The 23071-nt window shown below is 37.6% G+C and overlaps 1 protein-coding gene across 4 annotated transcripts in view; it reads right to left on the bottom strand.

Annotated features, from left to right (window-relative positions):
* Positions 1–336: 336 nt before the first annotated feature.
* The window catches only part of PKNOX1 (PBX/knotted 1 homeobox 1), a 45869-nt gene continuing 23134 nt past the window's right edge, over positions 337–23071 (bottom strand). For all 4 annotated transcript variants that reach the window (XM_009327995.1, XM_009327996.1, XM_009327998.1 and 1 more), the window contains 7 exons: positions 15138–15308; positions 13550–13649; positions 12396–12493; positions 9904–10032; positions 8820–8896; positions 7028–7200; positions 337–6041 (listed from right to left, as the gene is read on the bottom strand). In XM_009327995.1, the coding sequence (XP_009326270.1) occupies positions 5830–6041; positions 7028–7200; positions 8820–8896; positions 9904–10032; positions 12396–12493; positions 13550–13649; positions 15138–15308 (960 nt within the window). In that variant the 3' untranslated portion in view covers positions 337–5829. The remainder of the gene's footprint in view (positions 6042–7027; positions 7201–8819; positions 8897–9903; positions 10033–12395; positions 12494–13549; positions 13650–15137; positions 15309–23071) is intronic.

The raw sequence follows: 23071 nt of genomic DNA, 5'->3' as shown, positions 1-23071 counted from the left end.
TAACACACGGGACTCGCACAAGGGGAAGTCTTTTCAAGTAAGTCGCTACCATATATGCTTGGAACCATTACTGAAAGTTTGATGTCCATGCCATTTTAATTAACAATTTTGAAACAACAACAAAAAAACCCCAAAGTCACACACATTATGGACCATTTACCTGCTAATTCTTTCTTTCATCGAAGCTGCTCCTGCATGACAAAAGCGTAATAAAAATCCCCATACTGGTAAAAACTAGTAAACATTTTTCTTCATTTGCATAAAAAAGAAAACTCAAACAAATAAAAAGGCCAAGGACTGTCCCTGGCCAAGAACTGGTTAACTAGTTTGAAGAACTGGTTAACTAGTTTGAAACTATGCTCGAGATTTCTTGAAAACATAACTCGTCTTTCAGCCAAACAATACTGCTAATGTTAAAGTAATGCGAATGCTTTGCTTTAAAAATGTGCTTTTTCAGCTCACAGAGAACAGTAGTGTAAAAATAAACCATCCATGAAGCATATTCTGATTTTTAATTTTATCCCTTGATAGATCAGTTGCTTCAAAATCCCTTAACAACCAAGGCAAAAAAAAAAAAAAAAGTCACAGGGTTCACATTTTAAAGATTGTCGATTGTATGGACCAAATGTTGCTAACACATGGAGAGATTTATGGGCGACTTCTGTCATGACCTGAAAACGCTGGATTCTATTAACATGAAGTCAGTATCTTTATAGTAGTCTACAAGGTTGGTAAGGTGTTTCACTGCTTTCTCGCACCTTGCTTTTCTCTGGCAAAAGCAGCTGTGATCAGTCAGCAGGTCCTAAAGAACTAAGTCACAGAAAAGGAAACGGATTTTATATTTCCAGGTGACAAGAATGAACAAATAACATGATTTGGGCAATCACTTAAAAGCACATTAGTGCCAATTTCACTACACTTTACACTGGATGATCAAGTTACTTTAGGACTTGAAAATTAAACAACCCAAAACCTGTTTGAAGGAGGTTAGCAAGCCAAGGGGGGGTGGGGGGGGGGAGGCAGGGGAAGGAATCCACACTGTGTTTGAGTTTGGCATAACCAACCTGCTTTACTCTTCAGCCACATCGAACAGCAAAGAGCAAAGTGTATTCAGCACGAGGCTGATGATTTGATCGTTTGCACACTACAATTAAACCTGCATTTTCATGGATATGCTCTGTTTTTAGGAGGTGGTGCGAGTTTGAATTTATTATTAGAAAACCAAAACATTTCACTTAATTGTTTAACACGCGAGATTTTCATGAGGGAATGAAGGTTAGTTACATTTCCAACAGGATTTCAAAACTAGATTTTGCCTATTCAACTCTGAAAACTAAGCTGAATATAAGGCTGAAAGGTTTAAGAGACTAATCAAAGTAACAGAAGTCAGAAAGACAATAACAATACAGCACCTAAAAATGGGCAAGTCACACATTTTTGACATTTATGTCTTGCATAGACAAATACTTATTCATTTTTTTCTCCCAAGACGACTCAGCTTCAGAAAATAGATCTTAAATCAACCTGAATTACAATTAAATGCATGTGTTCCAATTTTTCAAAATACCAGGGTGTTTTGGTTTTTTGTTTGTTTTTTTTAAGTGCTACAAGTCTAATGGTTTTAGGAAACTATAATCCCTTGGAAAGGCTTTGTTTCATCCTTTGGGCTGTCAAGTTCATAAAGTCAGGAAGCTGAGCTGCCTTCTAATTCTTTTTCCATGTGATTAGAGAAACAAATAGATAATTATTCATGCACTAAGTCTTTGTGGCCCTACTCCACTAGACTATCGATAAACCTGAAGCTACTTTTAAAGCACAGGAACTGGGAACTCTAATTCCTCGGTGTAGGTCTGCCTTCCGGCCATATTTTGAACATCAAAACGGTCTGTGGCGCACTCCGGGTCAACACACACTCCTGCCCTTCTAAGCCCTTCGTCCACACCCTGGTTTCCACTGGAAGAAAACCTAGGTATGCAGGCACGATGAAGTTGGAGGGCTCCACAGAAGTTCCTAATAGTGATGAGGGACCAGAACAAGGAACCAATTCTCTTGCAGGTAAACGCAGCCTGACATGCAGCCTTATGGAGTTTCCCTGAGGTCAGCAGGACTCCACTTTGACCCAATATCCACATCCAGGAAACCCTCTGCAGAGCCAGAGCCACGCCTGTCGATTCCAAATGTTTTCCAACAAGATTATTTCTTTGGAACAGTCATTTAAAAATATATCCTGATCAATTTGGAATTGATTCGCTAAAACGCAATGTTTCTAAAGTTAAAGAACAGGAAGCTGCCTTGCCTGTTACAGAAATCTTGGAAAAATCGGACTGATAACCCTGTTTTGGGTTAATGATCTAGATTACGTTAAAAAAAAATTAAAAACTTCAATAATCATAATTGCAGAAGAATTACATTGATTTTAAAAACAAATTCGTTCTATTGCATATGAACATGACTTTAACTGGGGGTGGGGGAAATTATATATGGGTTTAAAGTTAGGTCCCCTATAAAGACTTTTAACTACTGTAAACATGTACCTTTCCTGAACAGCGATGCTTTGCTTAAACCAGCAATCTTTATTACACAGCAAAAAAGGAAGGATACTTTTATTTTTTTTTTGTTTTGTTTAAATCGTTAAAAGAACAAGCACTTCTGTGCAGTTCATACCCTACAGAATTCTCACTGAATTAAAAGACAAGGTTTGAGTTCCGTATGTTAAGCGATACCTTTGACTACACTGGTAAAGCCTTTTCAATTTTAGGAATCCACGTCCTTATGTTTTTATGTTTCTAATTTGACAGCAAAACTATTCCACATTCCCCCTTTCACAGTAAATTCTGTCTTATCAGGTATTGATAAACTAGCTGAAGACAAGGTCGCAAATGTTTCAGAAGAATAAAGCTCCAGCTGCACATAAGGTGGGGGGGAATAAGAAAGCTAACCAGATAACGGTTTCTTTCTGAAAAATAAACTTTCAGAAGTTTGCAAAACCTGATGCCTGGTTGTTTCCAATTGAGTTCCAAGTGACACATAAACTACATATTCCTGAACCCTCTCCCAGCCAGCTGTATAGATATTAAATTGTTCTAATATTCTCTTTTTAAGATCTCAGTTCTCACAGTTTTGAAGTGTGGGCAAATGCCCATTGCTACATTATCTCCAAACCACAGAAGTTTGGGTTTTTTGCCCATTTTGGTTTACCCTTCCCTTCACTGCTGGCTACCTGCTACCCTAACAGATCTGCTGGCTGAGCTGCTTCCTAGACTACCTCAAAGCAGGCTGGGGAAAGCTCTGCTGGTAGATCTGAGGCAGCAACAACTGGTCAGGGAGGGAAAGGAGATCGTGAGAAATGGCCTGTTCCTCCAGCACAGGTTGATTTGGAAAAGTACCTATTTGTCCATAGGCCTGTACGCACTGAGAAGTAGACTATTCATCTGCCTACGTGCTAGAAGTACAAAGATTAATGCACTATTAAATATGAACAAGGGTAGCTGAATAAAAACCCCAAACAAACCAACAAATATAACCTACTATATAATGGAAACTGTGGGGGTGATGAAGCACTTACGGAATTAAATCAAAAACAACTAAAAAGAAAAATACAGAATCTGTCTCTCAGTTCTAGTCATCTCAGGTATCCTTTGTAGGAGCAGTAGGTTGAATGTTTCCAAAGGAGCCTAATTTGTACATTATATCAGTCTTTTTAAATGTTTTGGGGTCAAACTGGATTTGACAATAGCCTTTGAGACAGTTATGCTATGTCAAAGCTTTCCTGATTAGATCTTTCATTATTCATTTACTGTGCTCTTTAACAAACATTGCACATTAGTGGCAAAGCAGAGAAGTTAGACGAAAACAAATTCTTTCGATTACCACTCCAGCTGGCGTAGATCACTACAGCATTTGAACTAAGAAGCAAGATCCTCAGCCAGGAATAAGCGAAAGCCATAGCAGAAACATCACTTGTGCCGAGTAAAACCCAACACCAATTCTTCAAAATAGCTACTAGTCATTGAAAACTAGTATTATTCTCCACGTATGTATGCCAATGCTACTGACATTTCTTTCTGAAGTTTTTCTTCATACCAACATATGCTTGCCTTGGAAGACAATCTTTAAAGACCAGCTTCCAACTGTTTAAGCATGTCAAAAAGTACATGCGTTAATCCTACTGAAATCAATGCGACCTAAGCGCATGCCTAAGTGTTTTGTGAAGCAGAAATTAAGTATTCGATTAAATATTTGCATCTGTCAAAGGGCTTTGTTCAAATACAGTGCCTACAGATTCTAAAAGCTAACATCTTTTTCCCTGTCACGTTAGAAATGCAACTAGATTTGGTCTAAATCAGAAGGGAGTTCTGGCTTTGATCTAACCCAACATTGTGACAAATGGACAGGGGGGAAAAGAGGACGTTGATCTCACCGTGAGACTCTTGGAGTCTGTTATTTGTACTTAACAACGGGAAATACAAAGTTCAAAAGTAAGTGTTCATGGATAGACAGACACAGACTCCAAACTTCAGGAAAAAAAGAAATGAACTGTTACAGCAACAACAAAAAAAAGTGTTTTCATCACTAGCTCTTAGTTTTTAAATGACACACAAGGATTTTCTACTCTAATAAAGCCTGCTGTACATTCTGGTAGTAACCTTCAGATTTGAAGAAATTTTATAAAAATCTGTAAGTTATATTTCTTTTTGTATTAGGGGAAAATATTTCAAATGCAATAAAATAGCAGAGTGATAGCAGAATTCATGACTGTATAATAGGCAACTTTTCATTTTTCAGATTCAGTTGTACAAACTATAAACTGTTAAATTTCTCTAATAACTGGAAAAGTTGTGGGTATTTGAATTTACTTACCTGAATACTCATTTAGCAAATATCTTCAGATACAAGTCTAGATACAGAGTTAATGTAATTTGAATATTAGTTTACACATAATATAAATCAATGTTTGACAATATCAAAATCCCATCAAAGAGTGGGCCCTTCTTATGCTATTATCAAATATAGTATATCACTGTGGGATAGCTGAGAATCATAGAATGCTAGCATAGGCTTGTTTATTAAATTTGGTCAGTTTTCAGACCTTCCAAATAGGAATACTAACCATTTATTTTTCCCCTCTGGAAATTCTTTTTTTTTTTTTCCTCCTGCTTAATACAGTCGTCATCCCAATTCCTAGTGAATTTATAAAAATATTTTTTATCCAATAACCCCGGCAAGGTAAAAATAGGAGTTTTTATAGCAAATGATAAACAGGCTCACGGACTATGAGAGAAACTAAACTTATTTAAATTGCCATACATTCGCTACTGAATCACACATCAACATTTTCTTTTTATGTGTGTTGCTGTCCACCTCAGACTAGCAGTTTTTAAGGTGCAGAAGCATCTTTCAAATATATGCATCCAACTTAATGATCAAGTTCCACACACTAGTGTCACATGCTTTAAATTTACATCACCTGCCCATCAAGAGCCGTGTTAAATAACAGCACTAATTGAAACTGCATAATTCTTTAGAAATTGCAGCACTTCCAATTCATAGAACAAAGGGGTGCTTATGTGGTTCTTTATATTACTAGATACAATTTTCTGAAATAAGAAAAGGAAAAGAAATGAAAAAACACATTTGAAAGAAGTTGCTGCACCTGCAAAACACTCTTTAAGCTTACTATGAAATACAAAAAAGTGCACCCTTCTATATCTACATATAAAACATATTAGAAATAAAACTTGTGTAAAATGTTTGCTGTGCAAACTATAAAAACAGTCAGTCAGTCAGTCCATTCTTTTTCCTAAGCATTTTGTCACACTCTCTTGCTTCCTACTGCAGAGAATCGCTGTTATCCAAGACCAGCCCACTGATATTTGTTGTTGAGAGATCTCCTCCATCATCTTCACCGCTGTCTACGGACTCATCCTCACTTTGCCCTGCCATCATAACTTGCTGAACAGCCAAAGTAGCACCATCGGATGACAAAGACTGGAGACTGTCTACATTCATGTTGACTGGAGCTGTAATTGTTACAACAGCACCTGGAGAAGCACAATCGTAGTACTTTAGCATCTTTCTCGGTTTCTAATTTTAAGTAATACATATTTATATATAACAGAGTTTGTTTCCAATGAACAGGAAGAAAACCTAAGGAACTAAATTAAGATAAAAGCTTTAGAGGTTGTCAAACACTTAAATATCAGGAAATGCCAGAATTAAGCTGGCCAGGAATCTTAAACTTAGGTGTGTTATGGACACCCATTACAGCAATTCCCCAATCAAGTCATCGCAAGACCATTTCTGCAAAGTATTCCAGCTTAATGCATTGCAAAAAAAAGGGAGTGTTCACAGAGATTCAAAGCGACTTAAAGGGATAAAGCTGTTGTCAGATCCAGCAGAGGCTGAGGGAAAAGCTGCTACAAACTGGAAAGGAATAAAGCAGCAGGCAGCAGGACGGAAAGGATGGTCCTGAGATTAAAGCAGTTATTTATCTTTCTTAAATTGAGCCTATTTGGTTGATCTGATGCTAAGGAAGTTACTTCAGTCAAAGTCTTTGGAGGCTCTATTACATTTCTCTGCTTCTCAATGTTCAACTTGACACACGAGGCATACACAGAATTGCAGGTGCTCAGACCCTCTAGCAATAGTGAAAGGAATGTGAACAGGATGGGGAGTCACGAAACTGGAATTGCAGACCAATACTGCTAATCAAACAGAACGCTACTGATGTGCATACACAGTATACTGAGAGAACTTAGTTGTACATCTAACCTTTGTTCTGTTGTTTCAGAACTTTTGAAACAAAAGCATCAGTCTCAACATAAATTCCAATAGAATACGCCCCCAAAACACAGAACATTTTTAAAGAGGGAAAAATTGACCCATTTCTGTTATGTTTTTCCAGATTAAAAACACATTTATAGTGAAATATCAAGAAGTTCCCCTCTCCCCAAAGGCATCAAACCCTTCAATTCTCTGTTACAGAGAAATTAACTTTATAATCTGTGGTTTAGCCGGTTCTCCTTACCATCTGACATCGTGAGCTCATTAGATTGCTGCTGAGCAACTCCTGAGGCAATGGAGTCAGGCCAGAACCTCTGAACCGGTCGGTTCTGAGCTGTTTTCTTCTTTGTTTTTGGAGTTTCAGAACAACTGGAATCCAGCATCGGCTGAAGAATTCGCCTTCTAGCATTGATAAACCTAAACACAATCAAAGGCAACAAGTACTTATGACCAGTTGGCTGTAAATTCTCTCTCAGATTCACAAACTATGCAGTGGGGGAAAAAAAATTGGGACTATGAAATCTCTCTACCAGCTTGGCATGACATTCTTCTTAATGAGTAAAGCTGCTCCTAGAACACTGGCATCCTTTGATTTTGGGAAACTAGCTAAGAAAGTACTTCTATCATTTTGCTGCTAGCAGCATTTTTTCCCCCACCTCAGAAGGGGAAATTCTCCAGACAGCATGACAGATGTACATTTCAAGATCTTATTAAAAACTAAGCACCAGAAAACTTGCTGACAGCACAGCTCAGAAAGCCGATACTCCTCTCATTAGGGTTCACCTAAAATCTAGCCCCTGCCTAACCTAGTTTGTTTGGTCTGGTTTCATTTACGTCCTTAAGCTCCCACATTACGTATTTGATAGGCTTGCTGGCTTTCCACGGTTTGGTTCCTGATCCAGGAGACAACAGCAAACACATTTTTCAGATCTTTCCCAGTTCCTTTTTGCTCCCTGATTTTCACTTGTTTACTTCAGCATGCTAATTGCTGCCCTTCCCCTTTCTGCTAGTGAACAAGAAAATACTTAAGCCACCTCTCACATAGCTACCAGCAGTTAACTGAATCAATTTCAATGTAGCTAGCTGTGGCAAGGACCTCTGACTGAGGATAGCATCCCTTGCTACATCTGACAAAACACATCCAGGACCCATCTTTACCTGCAATGGAAGGAAGTAGGGTGCAGCTGGCAGGTCCACATGATGTAATGCAATGCTTTGCAGAGACATTAGTTGGATCCCAGTACCACAGAGCTCCGTTACTACCGTGTCACACAGGCATAGTTACACTGTTCCACTTTTGGAACCAGTGTACTGCCACTGTCTTGAGTATTTCCCCACTGGACCCCTCTGCAGCCATGCAGCCAGCGTCACCTTTGAAATCTGAGGAAGATCCCTGTTGGACTTAGCTGCAATAATTTTAGGAACCAATACCACAAGCAGAATAGGATGCATGTCAGCACCCTTGCTCCTCCTTCTGCAGGGGCAGGTGTATTACCTTAAACCTCTAGTGAAGATAAGACATGCTAAAACATGTTGAACCGTGAACTAGAGGACTGAAGGTACTGACACTCTCCATTCGGACATCACTGCTCAGAGGATAGCATCCTTTGATACAAGAGCAGAATGAGTATCTGTTGACAGTAACTTCTTAAACATTTGCACCCATGATTACCAAAGAACACTTTTCAGAGCTTCAAGTCACTAAACACCTTTAAACTTCACTTTCTTTACTTGCAGAAGAGACATGAGAGTACTGCCATCTCTTTCAGCAATAGAACAGAATGTAATTCCTTAATGTTGCAAAGTTTTCTGGAGTCCTTATATAATTTAAAATGGCATAAGTATTATTATACCTTACTATAAAAATAATATGCTTGAGTATCAGTGCATAATTCTTGTATTTTTATACATATTTTGTAACATATGTAGAACAGTAAGTTCAACTCCAGATGTCCAAGTTATACTCTTAACGATTTCTCTATGTTGCAAGCAAGTGGAGACAATGACAGACATTACGTAAGAGTTTTTGCTCTTACCAATTGTTAACCTGGAGTAGTGTCAGATTTGTTTGTGCTGCAATCTGTTTCTTCTCATCCTCTGTTGGATATGGATGCTAAACAGGACAAAAAAAAGCAAACAAAGAAAGGCATAAGCTTGTTTCATCTCCTCATCAAAAATAAGGACTCCTTTATTACAACCGATTAAAACTGCTAGATTAAGACCATCTGACTTGTTAAAAAACAAACTTCAGAAACCTCAAACTTTTATAGATAAAAATCATTTAACAAAGAATGCTTTACTACACAAAACTGATTTTATCCTTGAAAGTGTGTATGATACCATTTAACTGCTGATGTGTAATTCAGAAGAAAAAGCTTCTCATGGCTGACAGTCTTTATTAAACAGCGTGATGCCTGGGCAACACAGCATGTGATACGATCTGATTAGTTATGCTGTCTAAAGGCAATGTCATATGAGAGTACTGACAAGCATTTTCTAGTTAAATAAAGCTACTCTGAACTAAACGGATGAAGAGCGTACGTAACATAAGAAGCGTACATGCAGTTTCCCTGTATCGTTTGTCTGTTGTAAAATAGTTGTAAAAGACAAAATATCAACTAAACATTGTGATATAACTTGAGACCCATTTATCCTTTCAGGCTAAGTATTTATGCAAAGGAAAGACATTCTGTTGAAAGCACAAGTAGATAGTTAATACATTTGGTACACATTAGAAGGACTGTTGGAAAGCAGATAAAGCCAGAAAATTTGAAATTCTCCTCTACAAAAACACCCCACAAAACACAGATGGAATTACTTTTCCTTGTGCCATGAACCAGGGTGTAGAGAGCATTAAGTTCTCAACACAATGAAATGAAGAAAGATCCCTTTTAACAATGTTTATTGAGATCATGAGGTAAAAATGTAACATACTTATTAAAATAATAAAATCAACCGACATTTGACTGTGGAACTACTCCAAATGACTTCAGGGAAAACTGAACTGAGATTACACAAATGACAACAGAATAAATTCACCTTCTTTATGAAGCAAAATCATAACAGACCACATAAGAGTTACACAAAAACCCGTGACTCCTGATCATGTTTAGTCCTTACCCCTATGTGCTGAAAAAGCCATGATCTCATCACATTTGTAGCGTGCTTGGGAAGAACTCCTCTTTTATTTTTTGATGAGCCATCATCTTGATGCAAGATGCCTAGATCTTGGTTTAATTGCAACTGAAGCTGCACATATAATTTTAGAAGAAATAGGCAGTTAACATAGTAATAGCAGTATTTTGTATCAATGTATGAATAACTCATTTATAGAAGGAATGAAAAGAAATTAGGCTTGAGGCATGCCGATTATAAAAAGCTACTTTATTTGCTAGGGAAGACTTACAATAGCAGCTCTCCTACAATAGCATTCCAAAATGTCTTTATTCAGGGAAAATGCTGTATCAGATTTCTATAGTTTTCACATTTCACGTAACTTCTGTTTCAAGAATTGCAGCTGTTATTAGGCTGTGCGTGTGATCCTGTGACAACAGCCAAATGCCAATTTACTATAATTTAGAATAAAATCCACCTATGTAGTACATGTCAGGTTAATGATCCTCTGTACTAATCTACGCCACCCTAGGGATCCGATTGCCTTGTCACCCTACGTAGTCACTTGCACATGTGAAGAGCAACTGAAAAACACAATGAAAAACACAATGCTGAATATACTCACTGTGTGCAAACATAAACAACTATGGAAGCTGTAAAATAGTACTGATTCAAGACTTAAAGGAAGGACCTGAAGTAAAATTAATTATTATGCTAGAGTTGCAAACAAAGATGCTAATGGTCATGCTATATAAATGCATCTAAATTCTCAAAGAGCAAGAAGATATATATATATATATATGGCAGAACTCTTAATTCACTTTATAACACTCTTACTATTTTCCTAAAGGTTCATATTTATTTCTCACTTTTGCTTTCTTTTTCATTTCCTATGGATAGATCAAATAATTTGCACATCAGTTATCTGAATGCTAGGGAATGTTCTTAAATGCTTACTCAGAGGTAAGAAGAAACAGCATATAAATTGCGTATGAGATTATATTTCAGACAATTATAACTGAAATCATTCTAAATCACGTTTTTCAGACAATACGGAGCAATTTCTTTAAGCCAGTATTTATGTCTATGTCCTGTACGAAACAAGTTTTAAACGAGGTTTAAGCTATCAAATTACAACAAATATATATTTGGAGCATACTTTCATTTCCAAAATAATGTTTTACATTCTAAATAATCTGCTTGTATATGGAGGCTTTATAATGAACTTTCAATAGCTCTCCCCCAATATTTTTCCCTTACCTCCACAGCATTCTGAAACACTGAAAAGAGAAGAATTTGAAGAAGGATTTCCTATGGGTGACAAGGAATACAGGTCCAAACCTATGTATAGGTGGGTTTAGAGATTCCTACTAACATCAAGAGTAGCCACAGATATATATAGAAGGTCAAGTCCTTTTTTTGTTTATTTTATTTTTTTTTCCATCAGAGGTATAAAAAGCATTTTTCTTCAAAAACATTTCAGTCTAGGAGACTAATTTTACTCATTTCTTTCTGAAAGGTATCTGAGAACAGAACTGCATGCATTCTAGGGAAGAATATGGGCAACTACATACATGCTACTGCCAATAAAAAGAAGATAAGAATACTCTAAGCATACTTTTTAGATTGGAAGGTCAGAAGAAGGAAGAAGAGAAGACAGTGAGTCAGTGATTACCAACAGATCCTATGCTGTGGAGATGGTAGCTCCTCATTCACATTTTTAATTGATTCCAGATTCCTGGAAGATTTGATTTACCACTTCCTGCTCCAAGAGAAAGCTAGCAAGGTTCTCCATAACTGAAGATGGTCTAGTTCTCATGTTTCCTTTTCCTTAGTTGTTTCTCTGAGCTCTCCAGATCCAACTCTTAAGAGCCTCTCCAAAAAAGACTGCTGGCCCTTATCTTTTAGGGTATGATATAATGAGCCCAATATGAGGATCTCCCATAGTCTCAACTGAGTATTTTGAAGGTTTTATGGCAAAATGCTTCTCAACATACATAAATTCTGAAATACATACAGTTTCACAGAACTAGTGGTTGCCATCATGATAAAAAGTCAAATTTCTGACAACAGCAGTGTGGCACCATAATGCAATATAGTAAATCTACCCAGCCATAAACCTAATTCAACAACTAGAAGAGTTTTAATCATTAAAAAAGTGTCTATTTAATTCAGAGGATCTTTTGGTTTGGTGGTTTTTTTTTTTTATTTTATTTTTAAATCCATGTACCTATACTTTTCTTTCATCAGTAAAAAAAGATACTTAACAGGTAGGAACTATGATGACCTGTCATGGCAAGGGAGGTCCCTCTGGGACCTTATGTCATGTTATACAACTTGTAACTCCTATAGCAGTGCTTGCATTAATTTTACATGAGTTACTATGTGTGTGTACACAGAGTTCATTCTGACAATGTGTCAAATTAAACCAAAACTCTTAAAACCGGTGAGATTTATTTGAACCCAAAATTCTATTCTGTGAAGCCCATGAAACAAACCTGAGAGTTCTGGATACGAATAGTCCCAGGTGACAGTGCTTGTGTCACCACTTGACCTTGTGGAGTGACCACAGTGACTGGCTGATACACTGTCCCCCCTTAAAATGAAACAGCAACAAAGATTATAGGTAAGTAAAAGCCCTTCAAATATTATTCTCTTTAAACACACAAACACATCAGCACTGCAGACAATACAACAGTTTTGATAATATATCAACTATTCTTTTCTAGTAAGCATGTAAGATGTGCTCTTTGCTACACTAAACTTTTTTCCATCCGCAAAAATTTGATTATGTTTCCCTGTATTTTAGCCACTTTAAATCTATTTTCAAAGGAAAACACCATGACTATCAGGCTATAAAATAGTTCATCAGTTTGTTTTAACTGAGCTAACTCTTCAGCCAACAAGGGTCACAACACCAAAACCACACCTATGTGTGTCAACTGGTTAGGGCAGTCAGCTGGGTGATACCTAGATGTTCAGGTCAACTAAGGTGACAGAATCTTGGTGAATGCATAGGGGGTCGTGGGGACCAAAGCCACAAAGCACATACTGTGTCTCAGGATAACCTCTCTGCAAGTACATGCTGTAGGAGCAGACTGCATTGCTTTGTTGCATTTCTACTCAAGGGTTTTCTTCCATTTGTTTGTTTTTTAACCTTGCCTAGAAGCAAGATAAAACATTCCAGTTCAAATGTCATCTCCATACAATAGTAGAACAACTTGGACATCAATGATTTCACAGACTTGTAGGTGTGGTTCCAAACTCCACAGAGCATGAGACAGCTAGCAAGTGCAATATTTTAGGTAATGCATGTTTTTGTCAAACAGAATACTTTTCTTGAAGGGGGGGAGGGGGGGAAGAAAGAGTAAAACACCCCAGTCTCTGAAATGTCTTTTAACAAAAGTAGTGTTGCACAGAAAGATCTCTTAATATTATATATACGTAACCTCCACTCACATATGCATACTTGTTACACATATAAATTAAATGAACGTTCAGAAACCAGTAAGGCGCTTTACTGTATTATAACAACTTTTCAGGTATTAAGAGTTAAAACACAGTTTTAAAAGTATTTGTGTATTTTTTGTAACAACTATAAAAGAAACCAAAATGAATAGCAAGGTGTGAGTTTTTCTTTACTGCGTCATACCTGCTACTGTTGCCATAGTTACATTTCCCTGCTGCAATGCTGATGCTGGCACCATAATCCCTTGGGGACTGAGTGTGCCTGCAATGGCACTTGGAATTTGCTAGAAAAATAAAACAATTAGTTGCTTGCATTTTTTTTAAAAGTTTCTTTTTTTTTTTTTTAAGGAGATAAAGCATGCTTGTGTAATTTTGGCTCTAAAAATACATTTGGAGTTTAATCACAGGATTAACTTCAAAGAGAAAGAGACTTCATTAGAGGTTCATCATTACCTACATTACTTTTCTCATTATCACCAACCATTACCTTTGAAAACCCTCATGAAAGCAACTGTTAGAAAAGACATAAAACTATCCTGAGAAATTTTAGGAGAGAAATGATTCTAGGTACATAATACTAAGAGAAACTGTTTCCAAAGGCACAAGGGAAAAGGGATGGATGAAATGGACCCTTGATGCTCTTATTACAAGCATCAAAGCGTTACAAGTTTAGTTATTACCTTAATTCCTTCAATTTCAAAATAATGTATTAAGTATTCAAGATGCCCAATATGTTTTATTCTGCTCAGGATAGTTCTTACTCAACCCTGACCATGCAAACTCTTACACATTCCTTCATATGTATGAATAATCTCTATTGTTCCCAAATGCAAAATTCAGTCCCTCTGAATTCTGTCTCTACAGAAGACTGTAACAGACATACAAAAAATGTCTTTTAAAAGTTGTTTTTTTTCCGATTTTGGACTCTCCTTTCCACACTTCCAGACACTAAAACCTAAGTAAGGAGTTGAGACAGTGAAGTTTAAAAGTCATTAAGGCTTTTCAGAATACATAGCATCAGACACATTAGTAAGTCAGAGAAGGACCATTCCCTAAGACTAGATATCTAGTAGGTACTCGGATGGCAGGGCTCACTTTCCAGCACCTAACAGCAGAAGCATCGACCATAATGTACTAACTGTAGTTAATTAACTGTTGTCAATTTACTACAAAAAATGCAATTGGTTGTTGCATTTAGGTAATGTCAACAATATACAAACCGAGATTTACATGTATAGAAATGTAGTTATGAACAGAACCCACAGTCACCCCAGGTGAAATGCAATGCCATACATCTCAAATATTGCAACTACAATCCCTCAGACATTGTCTATTTGTTCCAGAATGCAGATTGTGTATAAAAAGTATCAGCCATCTCAATATTTTAATGAAGCAGTCTAGACTAAGGAGACCTTCTTAACAAGGAATTTTTTTTCCTCTCCTTTGTTACTGTTTCCTAGCCTCCTTCCAACAAAATAGCAAATGCAGGCTATTCTGAATATCTCCATTTGCTGAACTGCGGGAAAATCATAAAAGGAAGACAGACAAAAAAAGTGACTCTATGTTCTGGTACATTTCAACAAATTTGTCCATCAGGCAGTGGCACACAGGTATGCACAAAAAAAATACAGCTCTTTCAACTCTTAATAACCGATTTTGAGAAAGTGAAAGAAACTGCAGAAACTGTTTGCAAACTAATAGCAATAGAAGTGTAGTTATAACTTCCCAAGAAAATCTAAGCAAAAATACACTTAACTGTATTTGAAACATACCTGAGATTGCACAGGTGAATAAGGACTTCCAGGCTCTCCACTTAATAGAGTTTCACTGTTCATTTTTGTCTTCAGGCAGGCAATGTAACGACTACAGAAATCCTTGCAGAGTTCATTAACCTTTTCTAGCTCAAGCAGATGGATACGTAGAACTTGGATTGCTTTTACCATCTAGGGAGAGAATTGGAAAAATATTTAGAAACAAAATAACTGTTAATTTAAGAAATATTTAATGTGAGATTTAAGCAAACACTACTTTCCAGTAACAAAGACCATCCAATTAAAGCAGAGTTACTAATTGCTAAGTGCTGACTAGAGTTCTCTAGCTCTGATCACTATGCTCCTGAAATGTGAAAGGAACACGTTTACATACAAAACCTGTATCTTTCCACTGCATAAGTAAACTACCACACAGGGGAAACAAAACACTACAACAATATAGTCTTTGTCTCTGTCACATGTGACACATTAGGAAGACAGAGCATAGTTAAGGTGTACATGGAGCACAGAATGAGCCTGCATGTCCATGTGATCTTTTATTCCCATCATACAACTCTGGGTCAGACACCACACAAGACCAAAAGTGAAGGAAAGTAATCCCATCCACATATATTATTTGGAAAGCATGGCTGGAACAGCCTCGGTAAGCAACAGTCGTCTTGAGCTACATATCAGAAATACCAGGTTCAGTTCCACATTACACCCTGACCCAAGAAAACCAAAAGCGTACAGATGAATTTGAGATACACTGAGAAGACCATTCTGTGACTTAGCGAAAATTTGTCACACAGATTGCTAGGGAGGGTGAAAGGTACAGAAAATAGCCTGCCATCTCGCCTATAACAAAAACACAATAGTTTTTATTTTTCTATAAAATTAGAATAAAGAGGTCCCAAAGTTTGTCACATAGTTCAACAAAGCTTAGAGTAATTAAATAGTTCTTCAGTCCTAGAGCTCTGAAGTTCCTCTGCCATTGTATGTCAATGATTAACAACTCTGGGGTAAAATCTTGTGAGAACTTTCAGTTGAGGAGACTGTTTCTGAAATATAAACCATTAAATACAAAGCACTAAACCCAATAACAAATCCATGTTTAAACAAAAACTGAAGTACAGGAGATATGTACATGATAAGAATACTTATGCTTACTGCGAGAAAGACACTCGTAAGCTTGGATAGCTAATGGTATTACATACTGCATAAAAATAGCTTAGGTGATTGTAAGGGTCATGGCAGAAGATCAGAAACTAAAACCAAATCCAGATGGTTTAAATTTTCATGAAGCAGTAGGAAATCCAGGACATTCAAATATGTACATAACACATTGGCAAAGTAAGTAATTACTTTATTTTTTTTATACAGTGTGCCATCCCCAACATTTACTTGCTATGCTATATCTCCAAGAAAAATACCCTTCAGTTTTATGAAACTGAATAGATTATAATTTTGAAACATATTGCAGAGCTTGATTTTAGAATCATAGAATCATTAAGGTTGGAAGAGACCTCTAAGATCATCGAGTCCAACCGTGAACCCAACACCACCATGCCCACTAAATCATGTCCCTAAGCACCTCATCTACACGCATTTAGCATTATTTGGAAAAATTTGTCCTATATGAAGGGTCATTTACCTGGCCAGAGCACTGAATCCAATGACCAGAAATGATAGCTTACTACGTAATCTACTTATTACTTCTAACTAAAGAAGCCAACTGGGAGCTGAAGTTGCCTTTGTTCAAAGCACCTGAAGGAGATCAAGGCAGGCAAACTCCTGCGTGTGCTCCCCTCTCCACCATGATGACTTTAGCTTTCATTGTGACAGATCTTTTCCCTGTTTTTTCAGTAGAAGGTATTCCAGTTGTATGACACTCACCCAGCGTAGAAAATTGTACGTTAAAATAAACAAGAGGGAAAAAAACGAAGTGATAACAAAAAAGGAAATCTTATCCCTTCTCAGGGCTAGAAAGAAAAAAAACCCCAAACCATATATCTTTAAAAAGCACAGCTGCAGAAAAACCTGAGCTGTAGATTTGAGGCAGTTGATCCAAATTAAAATCTGGTAACCTTTATGACCTATGACACCAAAAGCCTTTGAAATAATAAGTGCAATGGCTCAGCGCTGAGGTATATAAAACCGCAATCTTCTAAAACGGCCCTCAGCAGTGGTTGCTGTTTAAACTGTGTTTAAGTACCTTTAAATACAACCAAGTTAAATTATGCAAATATAACTAGATTTTAACACAAAACAAAGGTCATCTACGTTTAAAGATGTTCTGCTCCTTTCAGAATTATTAACGATTGTTCTGTAATACTGTAATAGCCAAAGAGTTTTAGAGACAAAAAAGCCTAAATTATAAAATTCTTCATGTGTGGCAGACCAACACAGAGCACATATATTAGTGAATGCCTTAAACATTCAGCTAAAACTGAGGTAACAAAAATATGCCTTTGGGCACATAATATTTGACTGTATTAGTGATTAGTTTTGCTCAGTCAGGAGGGTTTTTTTTCCTTAAACCATTACCCATATTTATATTATTTATTTATCAGCATTTGTTTGGAGAAAAAATAGAAGTCCTTTCTTCAGCTTAGATTTAGTTTCAAATTTATGGTTGATACTTGAAGTGAAAATTGAATTAAAGTCAAAATTAACCATAAACCAAGAACTAGTAACACTATCCAGGTTTCTGCAGAGCCACACACAGTCACACTACTCTTACAGGAAGCTGCGCTACTGTGGTTAGGAAGGCAAACAAAACTTTGTAAATATGCCATGCCTGTCACCACGACTGACTTACTCATTTACAACTACACTAATTGTGGCCATATGGCTCTTGCTCTCTTGCAGCATGGGTGGACCAAACTTAAATTTGTTGGCAGAAGTTCACTTTTTCCTTGAAACTAAAAAAAAAAAATAAAAAAAATCAAGAACTCCTGATAAATCACCCAGGTCGAACAAAGTAATACAAAGAAATGTTTCCAGACAGATCACAGCAGCCGTGATATAAAAGGCACACCTTAAAAACCGACAACAACCATGTTTGTGTTATTTAGTGCTACTGAGTAGAATATGCCACACAACAATGAATTTTTATAACCCACTTGGATTCAGCCTTTTCAGCTGTAGAAATGAACCTGGAGCATCTTTTAAGAGAAAAAACAGAAGTAACCATGAGATATGTGTATATTGTTGAAACTGTTGTAAATAAAGATAATGGTAAACTATTAAGCAGAGAAAGAAAGATTCTTGAAAAACTTCCAGTTCTTGCTAAAACTGCTGTCCAGAACATATTCATATATAAATATATCATATATTAAATTCGGAGACATCTTTAGCCCTAAAAATGCTCTAGATTGTGCCTGCGTCCTGTCTTTTCAGTGCCTCAAGCACGTGGTGCAGAGGGCACAGAACACACTATGCACTACCTTACTCGTAATCCCCAGCTCACCTTGTTTATCTAAAACATATACTCAAAATTTTTTACAGACTTCAGGGCACATAATATAAGCATATAGCAAATACATATGTGGACAACATATATGAAAGAATCTCCATATACTGACAAGTAATCTTCTCACTCAAAATGACTCTTCCCACTTGCAAAAAAACAATTTAAAAAAAAAAATGTACGTTCACAGCTCATCTACCTTCCTGAGCAAACCCTTCTGGGATGATTTAGGTCTTCAGGGGGAGAACACAAACTCTGGGAGAGGGGGTATTTTGCTTTCATTTGTTTAGATTTGATAAACTCTCTCCCCTATTTTGAGTCCCCAGCTATGAGACATAGCTAGGAAAGGTATGACTAGAGGTTTATGAGACAGTTCTGCACATTACCATAGTAAGAACACTTTTCAGAAATGCAAACGCATGGCTTGTTCACTCAAGAATATTCAAATGACATCAGCTGGCTTCACCACCACCACAACTTTTCCTGACACAACCAAAAATTCAATAGGATAGTCTTTGAGAAGAAGGTACTGAACCAAAAATCCTTACCCCAAACGAAACAAAAAACTCAGGGGTCTTCAAAAAAGGCAGTGTCCTGTTCAAATACAAAAGTGAGAGTATATTTAACGCCCCATGTTTTGTATTGTTTCTAGACTTGATGAAGCCGTAAGTAACCTGCCCTGACTTCACAGCTGACCCTACTTTGTGCAGGAGATTGGACTACAGACCTCTTGAGCTTGTAATCCAACCTGAATTATCCTGTGGTCCTATGAATATGGGGATATTAAAAAAGCCACCCATACATGGGAAGAGTTTACTCTGAACAGAAGCTATACAAGAGGTAGGAACCATCATGAGGCAACATGATGTTTCTGCAGTGGCTGGGTTAACAGTAAGCAACAAAGAAGTTTTAAGTACTGAATGTCTCAAGATACAACATAATCTGTGAAAGCTCTAAAAATTATCTGCAAACACTCATGCTGAGCTTCTTAGACATGGAGGAACCTGTCCACGTAAGTCCTAAGCACAAAAGGATACTAATGGAAAACAAAGAGAAGTTGGTTCATTGGTTCATTCCAAGATCTGTTTTATCTGTGAAAATGAGATAGAGATGTCAAAGGGTAAGGGGCAAAGGGTATGGAGCTCCAACAGATGATATTCCATGTTATGGGGATACAGCTGAGCATGCTTCCAGAAAGAAGAACATGCACTTGGGAACCTCTGGCTAGCAATACAGACCACCAAGATCTGGTTCTTAACAGCAAACACATCTCTTCTGGTACTGATGCTTGATATAAGGACTAAGCTGGATGCAAAGTAACAATCCAAAAAGATAAGGAGGAAGTCAAAGCTCTGGGAAAGAAAGCACACTTCCAGTCTACTAAGTAAAACATGAGCACAACCTTCAGCTTCCACTTCCTTCCCACAGGGACTAGGATTTGAAAAGGGAAGGTCTGCAGCGCTTTTTGCAGTTAATCAGCACTTACATCAAGTTCAGAGATCAACGGAGACATGGACAGCATGAGTGACCAAGAATCAGAAAAGAGAACAAAACTTTTGAAAACCAGAAGATCCCTGTAGAAGACATTCCAAGAGAGGGTAATTCTGGCTCCAATAATATGCTGTGCCATGCATGTCTATAAGAGCTAAATATTAACTGCAAAAAATCATAAACTTGTACATCTCTCTTTTACCTCCCTGAATAGTCTAACCTGTGTGGTCAGAGCCAGTGAAATTGGAAGGGAAAAGTTTCAAAGTTCTGTTTGCAGCCAATAGCTCCTGAAGAACAAACATGTAACTACCACAGAAAAGCCACTTTCTTTGTGTATTTATTAGGGATGGACTGGAACTCCTGGGAGAGTTTCAGTCCAAAGACAACTACGTCTTCTGACTGGAAGATGAATTTGCGTTAAAAGTAAAGACATACCTCAGGGCAACTGATAAAATCTGTCTAGGAGCTAGCACTGAAGCTTCTCAGTTTTCTTTCAACAGATCTTAGAACTGAAACTTCACACTTCAGGGAAGCCATAACACAGTTTTGTGGGTTCTTCAGTGCTGCAGGTTTTGAACACAAACCATTGCTGACTCTATTACATGAATGCACATATAGAAGAAGAGTAGGAACATGGCAATAAATCAAATAAAAATATGCTTAATCCAGGCCATTTCACAGAGTACCTTAAAAATTCATTTAAGGAAAAAAAACCTTCCACAAGAAAGTGTCATTTTTTCACCACCTCTTTCCAAATTCTTACAATCTATTCTGAGAAATTCTAGCTCTTCTAAATATGATGAGGCCTAATGCCAAAGTTCTAACCTGATCCAGAAGCCATCAATATTTATAGAAATGTTGCCATCCATTTCACTGCAAACACCCTATTTTGACAACGTGTCTGACAAAGTCAGGCTTGGGAAAGACACTGCAAAAGTAAAAGGCCTAGTAACACTATTTTTGTGTTGACCACAATCCTTTGCCATGCCGCTTCAAGATCACCAACTGACGCTGTTGGAGTAGTTAACTAGAAAGAACGGAATCCCTCCATCTAGATAATAAAAAAGGACTGAAACTTTCTTTGCCTTAGCAATATATGGATATCCTTAAAATTAAGTTTCAGGTGGATGCTACCTGTATTTCCCAGTGCTGAAATCCTTTATACTACTAATGAAGGAAACCACCAATTAATTTAGAATGGGAACCATAATACCAAAGTAACAAGGTAATCTAGACTGTAGCTTACTAAGAGCTACTCAAGTTAGAACAACCTTACGCTGCTCTTAATGAGCTTCCTTTCTGGTCAAACTGATCTAATGCCTGTGCTATCCACATTAACATTCTGTGCTCCTCTGGATGAAAACCGAACTTTTCCTTTGGAATATTCAAGGCATTTCAAGTAAGCGCGCAATGTGAAACATGCCAGGATTGTAAGAGGCCCTACAATCAGTATCTGTGACCCTTCACAATTTCTGTTATCTAGTCAATTAGCCTATAGGCAGTATGGAGCCTGAAATGATACTCCGCGTTTTGGAGCCATTAGTTTAAGTTCCGTCACAAAAACTGTGCAGTGTTGTGGAGTTCTACATGCCACTTCCAAAAGAAGTAAAAGGAAATAAACTGAAACAGCTGAGCTAGTGGCCAATTTCCTTACTGTAGGCAGGCCTGCGACTCTTTTCGGATAGGACTGGAATTTGGCTCTTTGTAGTACTATAAAGTTCAATTCATCTCAGTTTAGCTCTGGCTCCAAGTTGAATGATTGCTACCAAGCAAGCATTTATACCTTATTTGTTTGGCTCTGCTGGGGTCAGATAAGAGCACAGGTGGAAAGCAAGTAGTTGTCTGACCTACCTGCTCCACCCTTCTGGCCTGTTCTAATTAGCAGTCTTCACTAGATTCTCCTTTCAAGTGAATGGTTGATTTAACATTGGAGTTAAAAAGGGAGGGACAGCAAGAACAGAAGACATAACAAAGGTGCACAATATTAGAATCCCTCTACTAAAAAGAGATTTTTAATCTCTGTAAAAATGTTTATATTTTTGTGATACAAGGCAGAAAAAACTGCCCAGCTACAGCCTTCTTCGTGCAAGCACCAATATTTCAAGCTGAAGAAAAGACTGAAAACCATACTAGCTATTTCACAACTTGACAGAAACTCTTCTGCTCATTGCCCCTGGCAAAATGAACAGCCTGTCAGAACGTCAGCTGTTCGAAGTCCCCAGCCTTCAGGACAGGCAGAGGACAAGTCGCACTCAGATTTCATTTGGTATCTAATAATAGAAAGTCATAGCTAACAATACAACTACAGAACAGGGGTTCAATGCCAAAGATTTTTGATTTTGCAATGTGGTTCCAGTTTAAGATAGTACTGACCTCAGCAGGCACGGAATACAAGACATAAACAAATACTTCCTCATCCATCTCAAGCAAAATCAGCCAGATTTGTGCAGCCCATCAACAAAAGTGAATAACACATAAAACAAGAGACTTTGTCACCACTAAAATCAAACAGGTCAATCGGCAGGAAGGACTATTTGAACACAGCAGACCCATCTACAACCAAAGGAAGCTAGATCCGAGAGAATGTTTGTGTATAACCAAAAGCATGTGAAGCAGGCCAAGGCATGCAGGATCTTTGGGAAACTGATCTTTGGAGGCTCACAGAAACCACAGATAGCTGAGGTTGGAAGGGACCTCTGGAGATTGTTTAACCCACCCTCTCTGCTCAAAGCAAGGTCAGCTAGGTCAGGTTGCTCAGGGCCATGTCCAGTTGGGTTTTGACTACCTCCAAAGATGGAGACTCCACAACCTCTCTGGGCAACCTGCTCCAGTATTCAATCACCCTTACAGTAAAAAGTACACCCTTGGCGACTCAAGAAGAGTACAGGGATCTCGTTAGGTCATGCAGAGAGGAAATGAGGAAGGCAAAAGCCCAGCTAAAACGCAACCTGGCCGCTGTCGTTAAAGACAACAAAAAAAGTTTTTACAAATA

The sequence above is a fragment of the Pygoscelis adeliae genome, unplaced genomic scaffold (genome assembly GCF_000699105.1).
Source record: "Pygoscelis adeliae isolate BGI_AS28 unplaced genomic scaffold, ASM69910v1 Scaffold154, whole genome shotgun sequence".
Classification (NCBI taxonomy): Eukaryota; Metazoa; Chordata; class Aves; order Sphenisciformes; family Spheniscidae; genus Pygoscelis; species Pygoscelis adeliae.
This window is presented reverse-complemented; position numbering and strand designations above follow the sequence as displayed.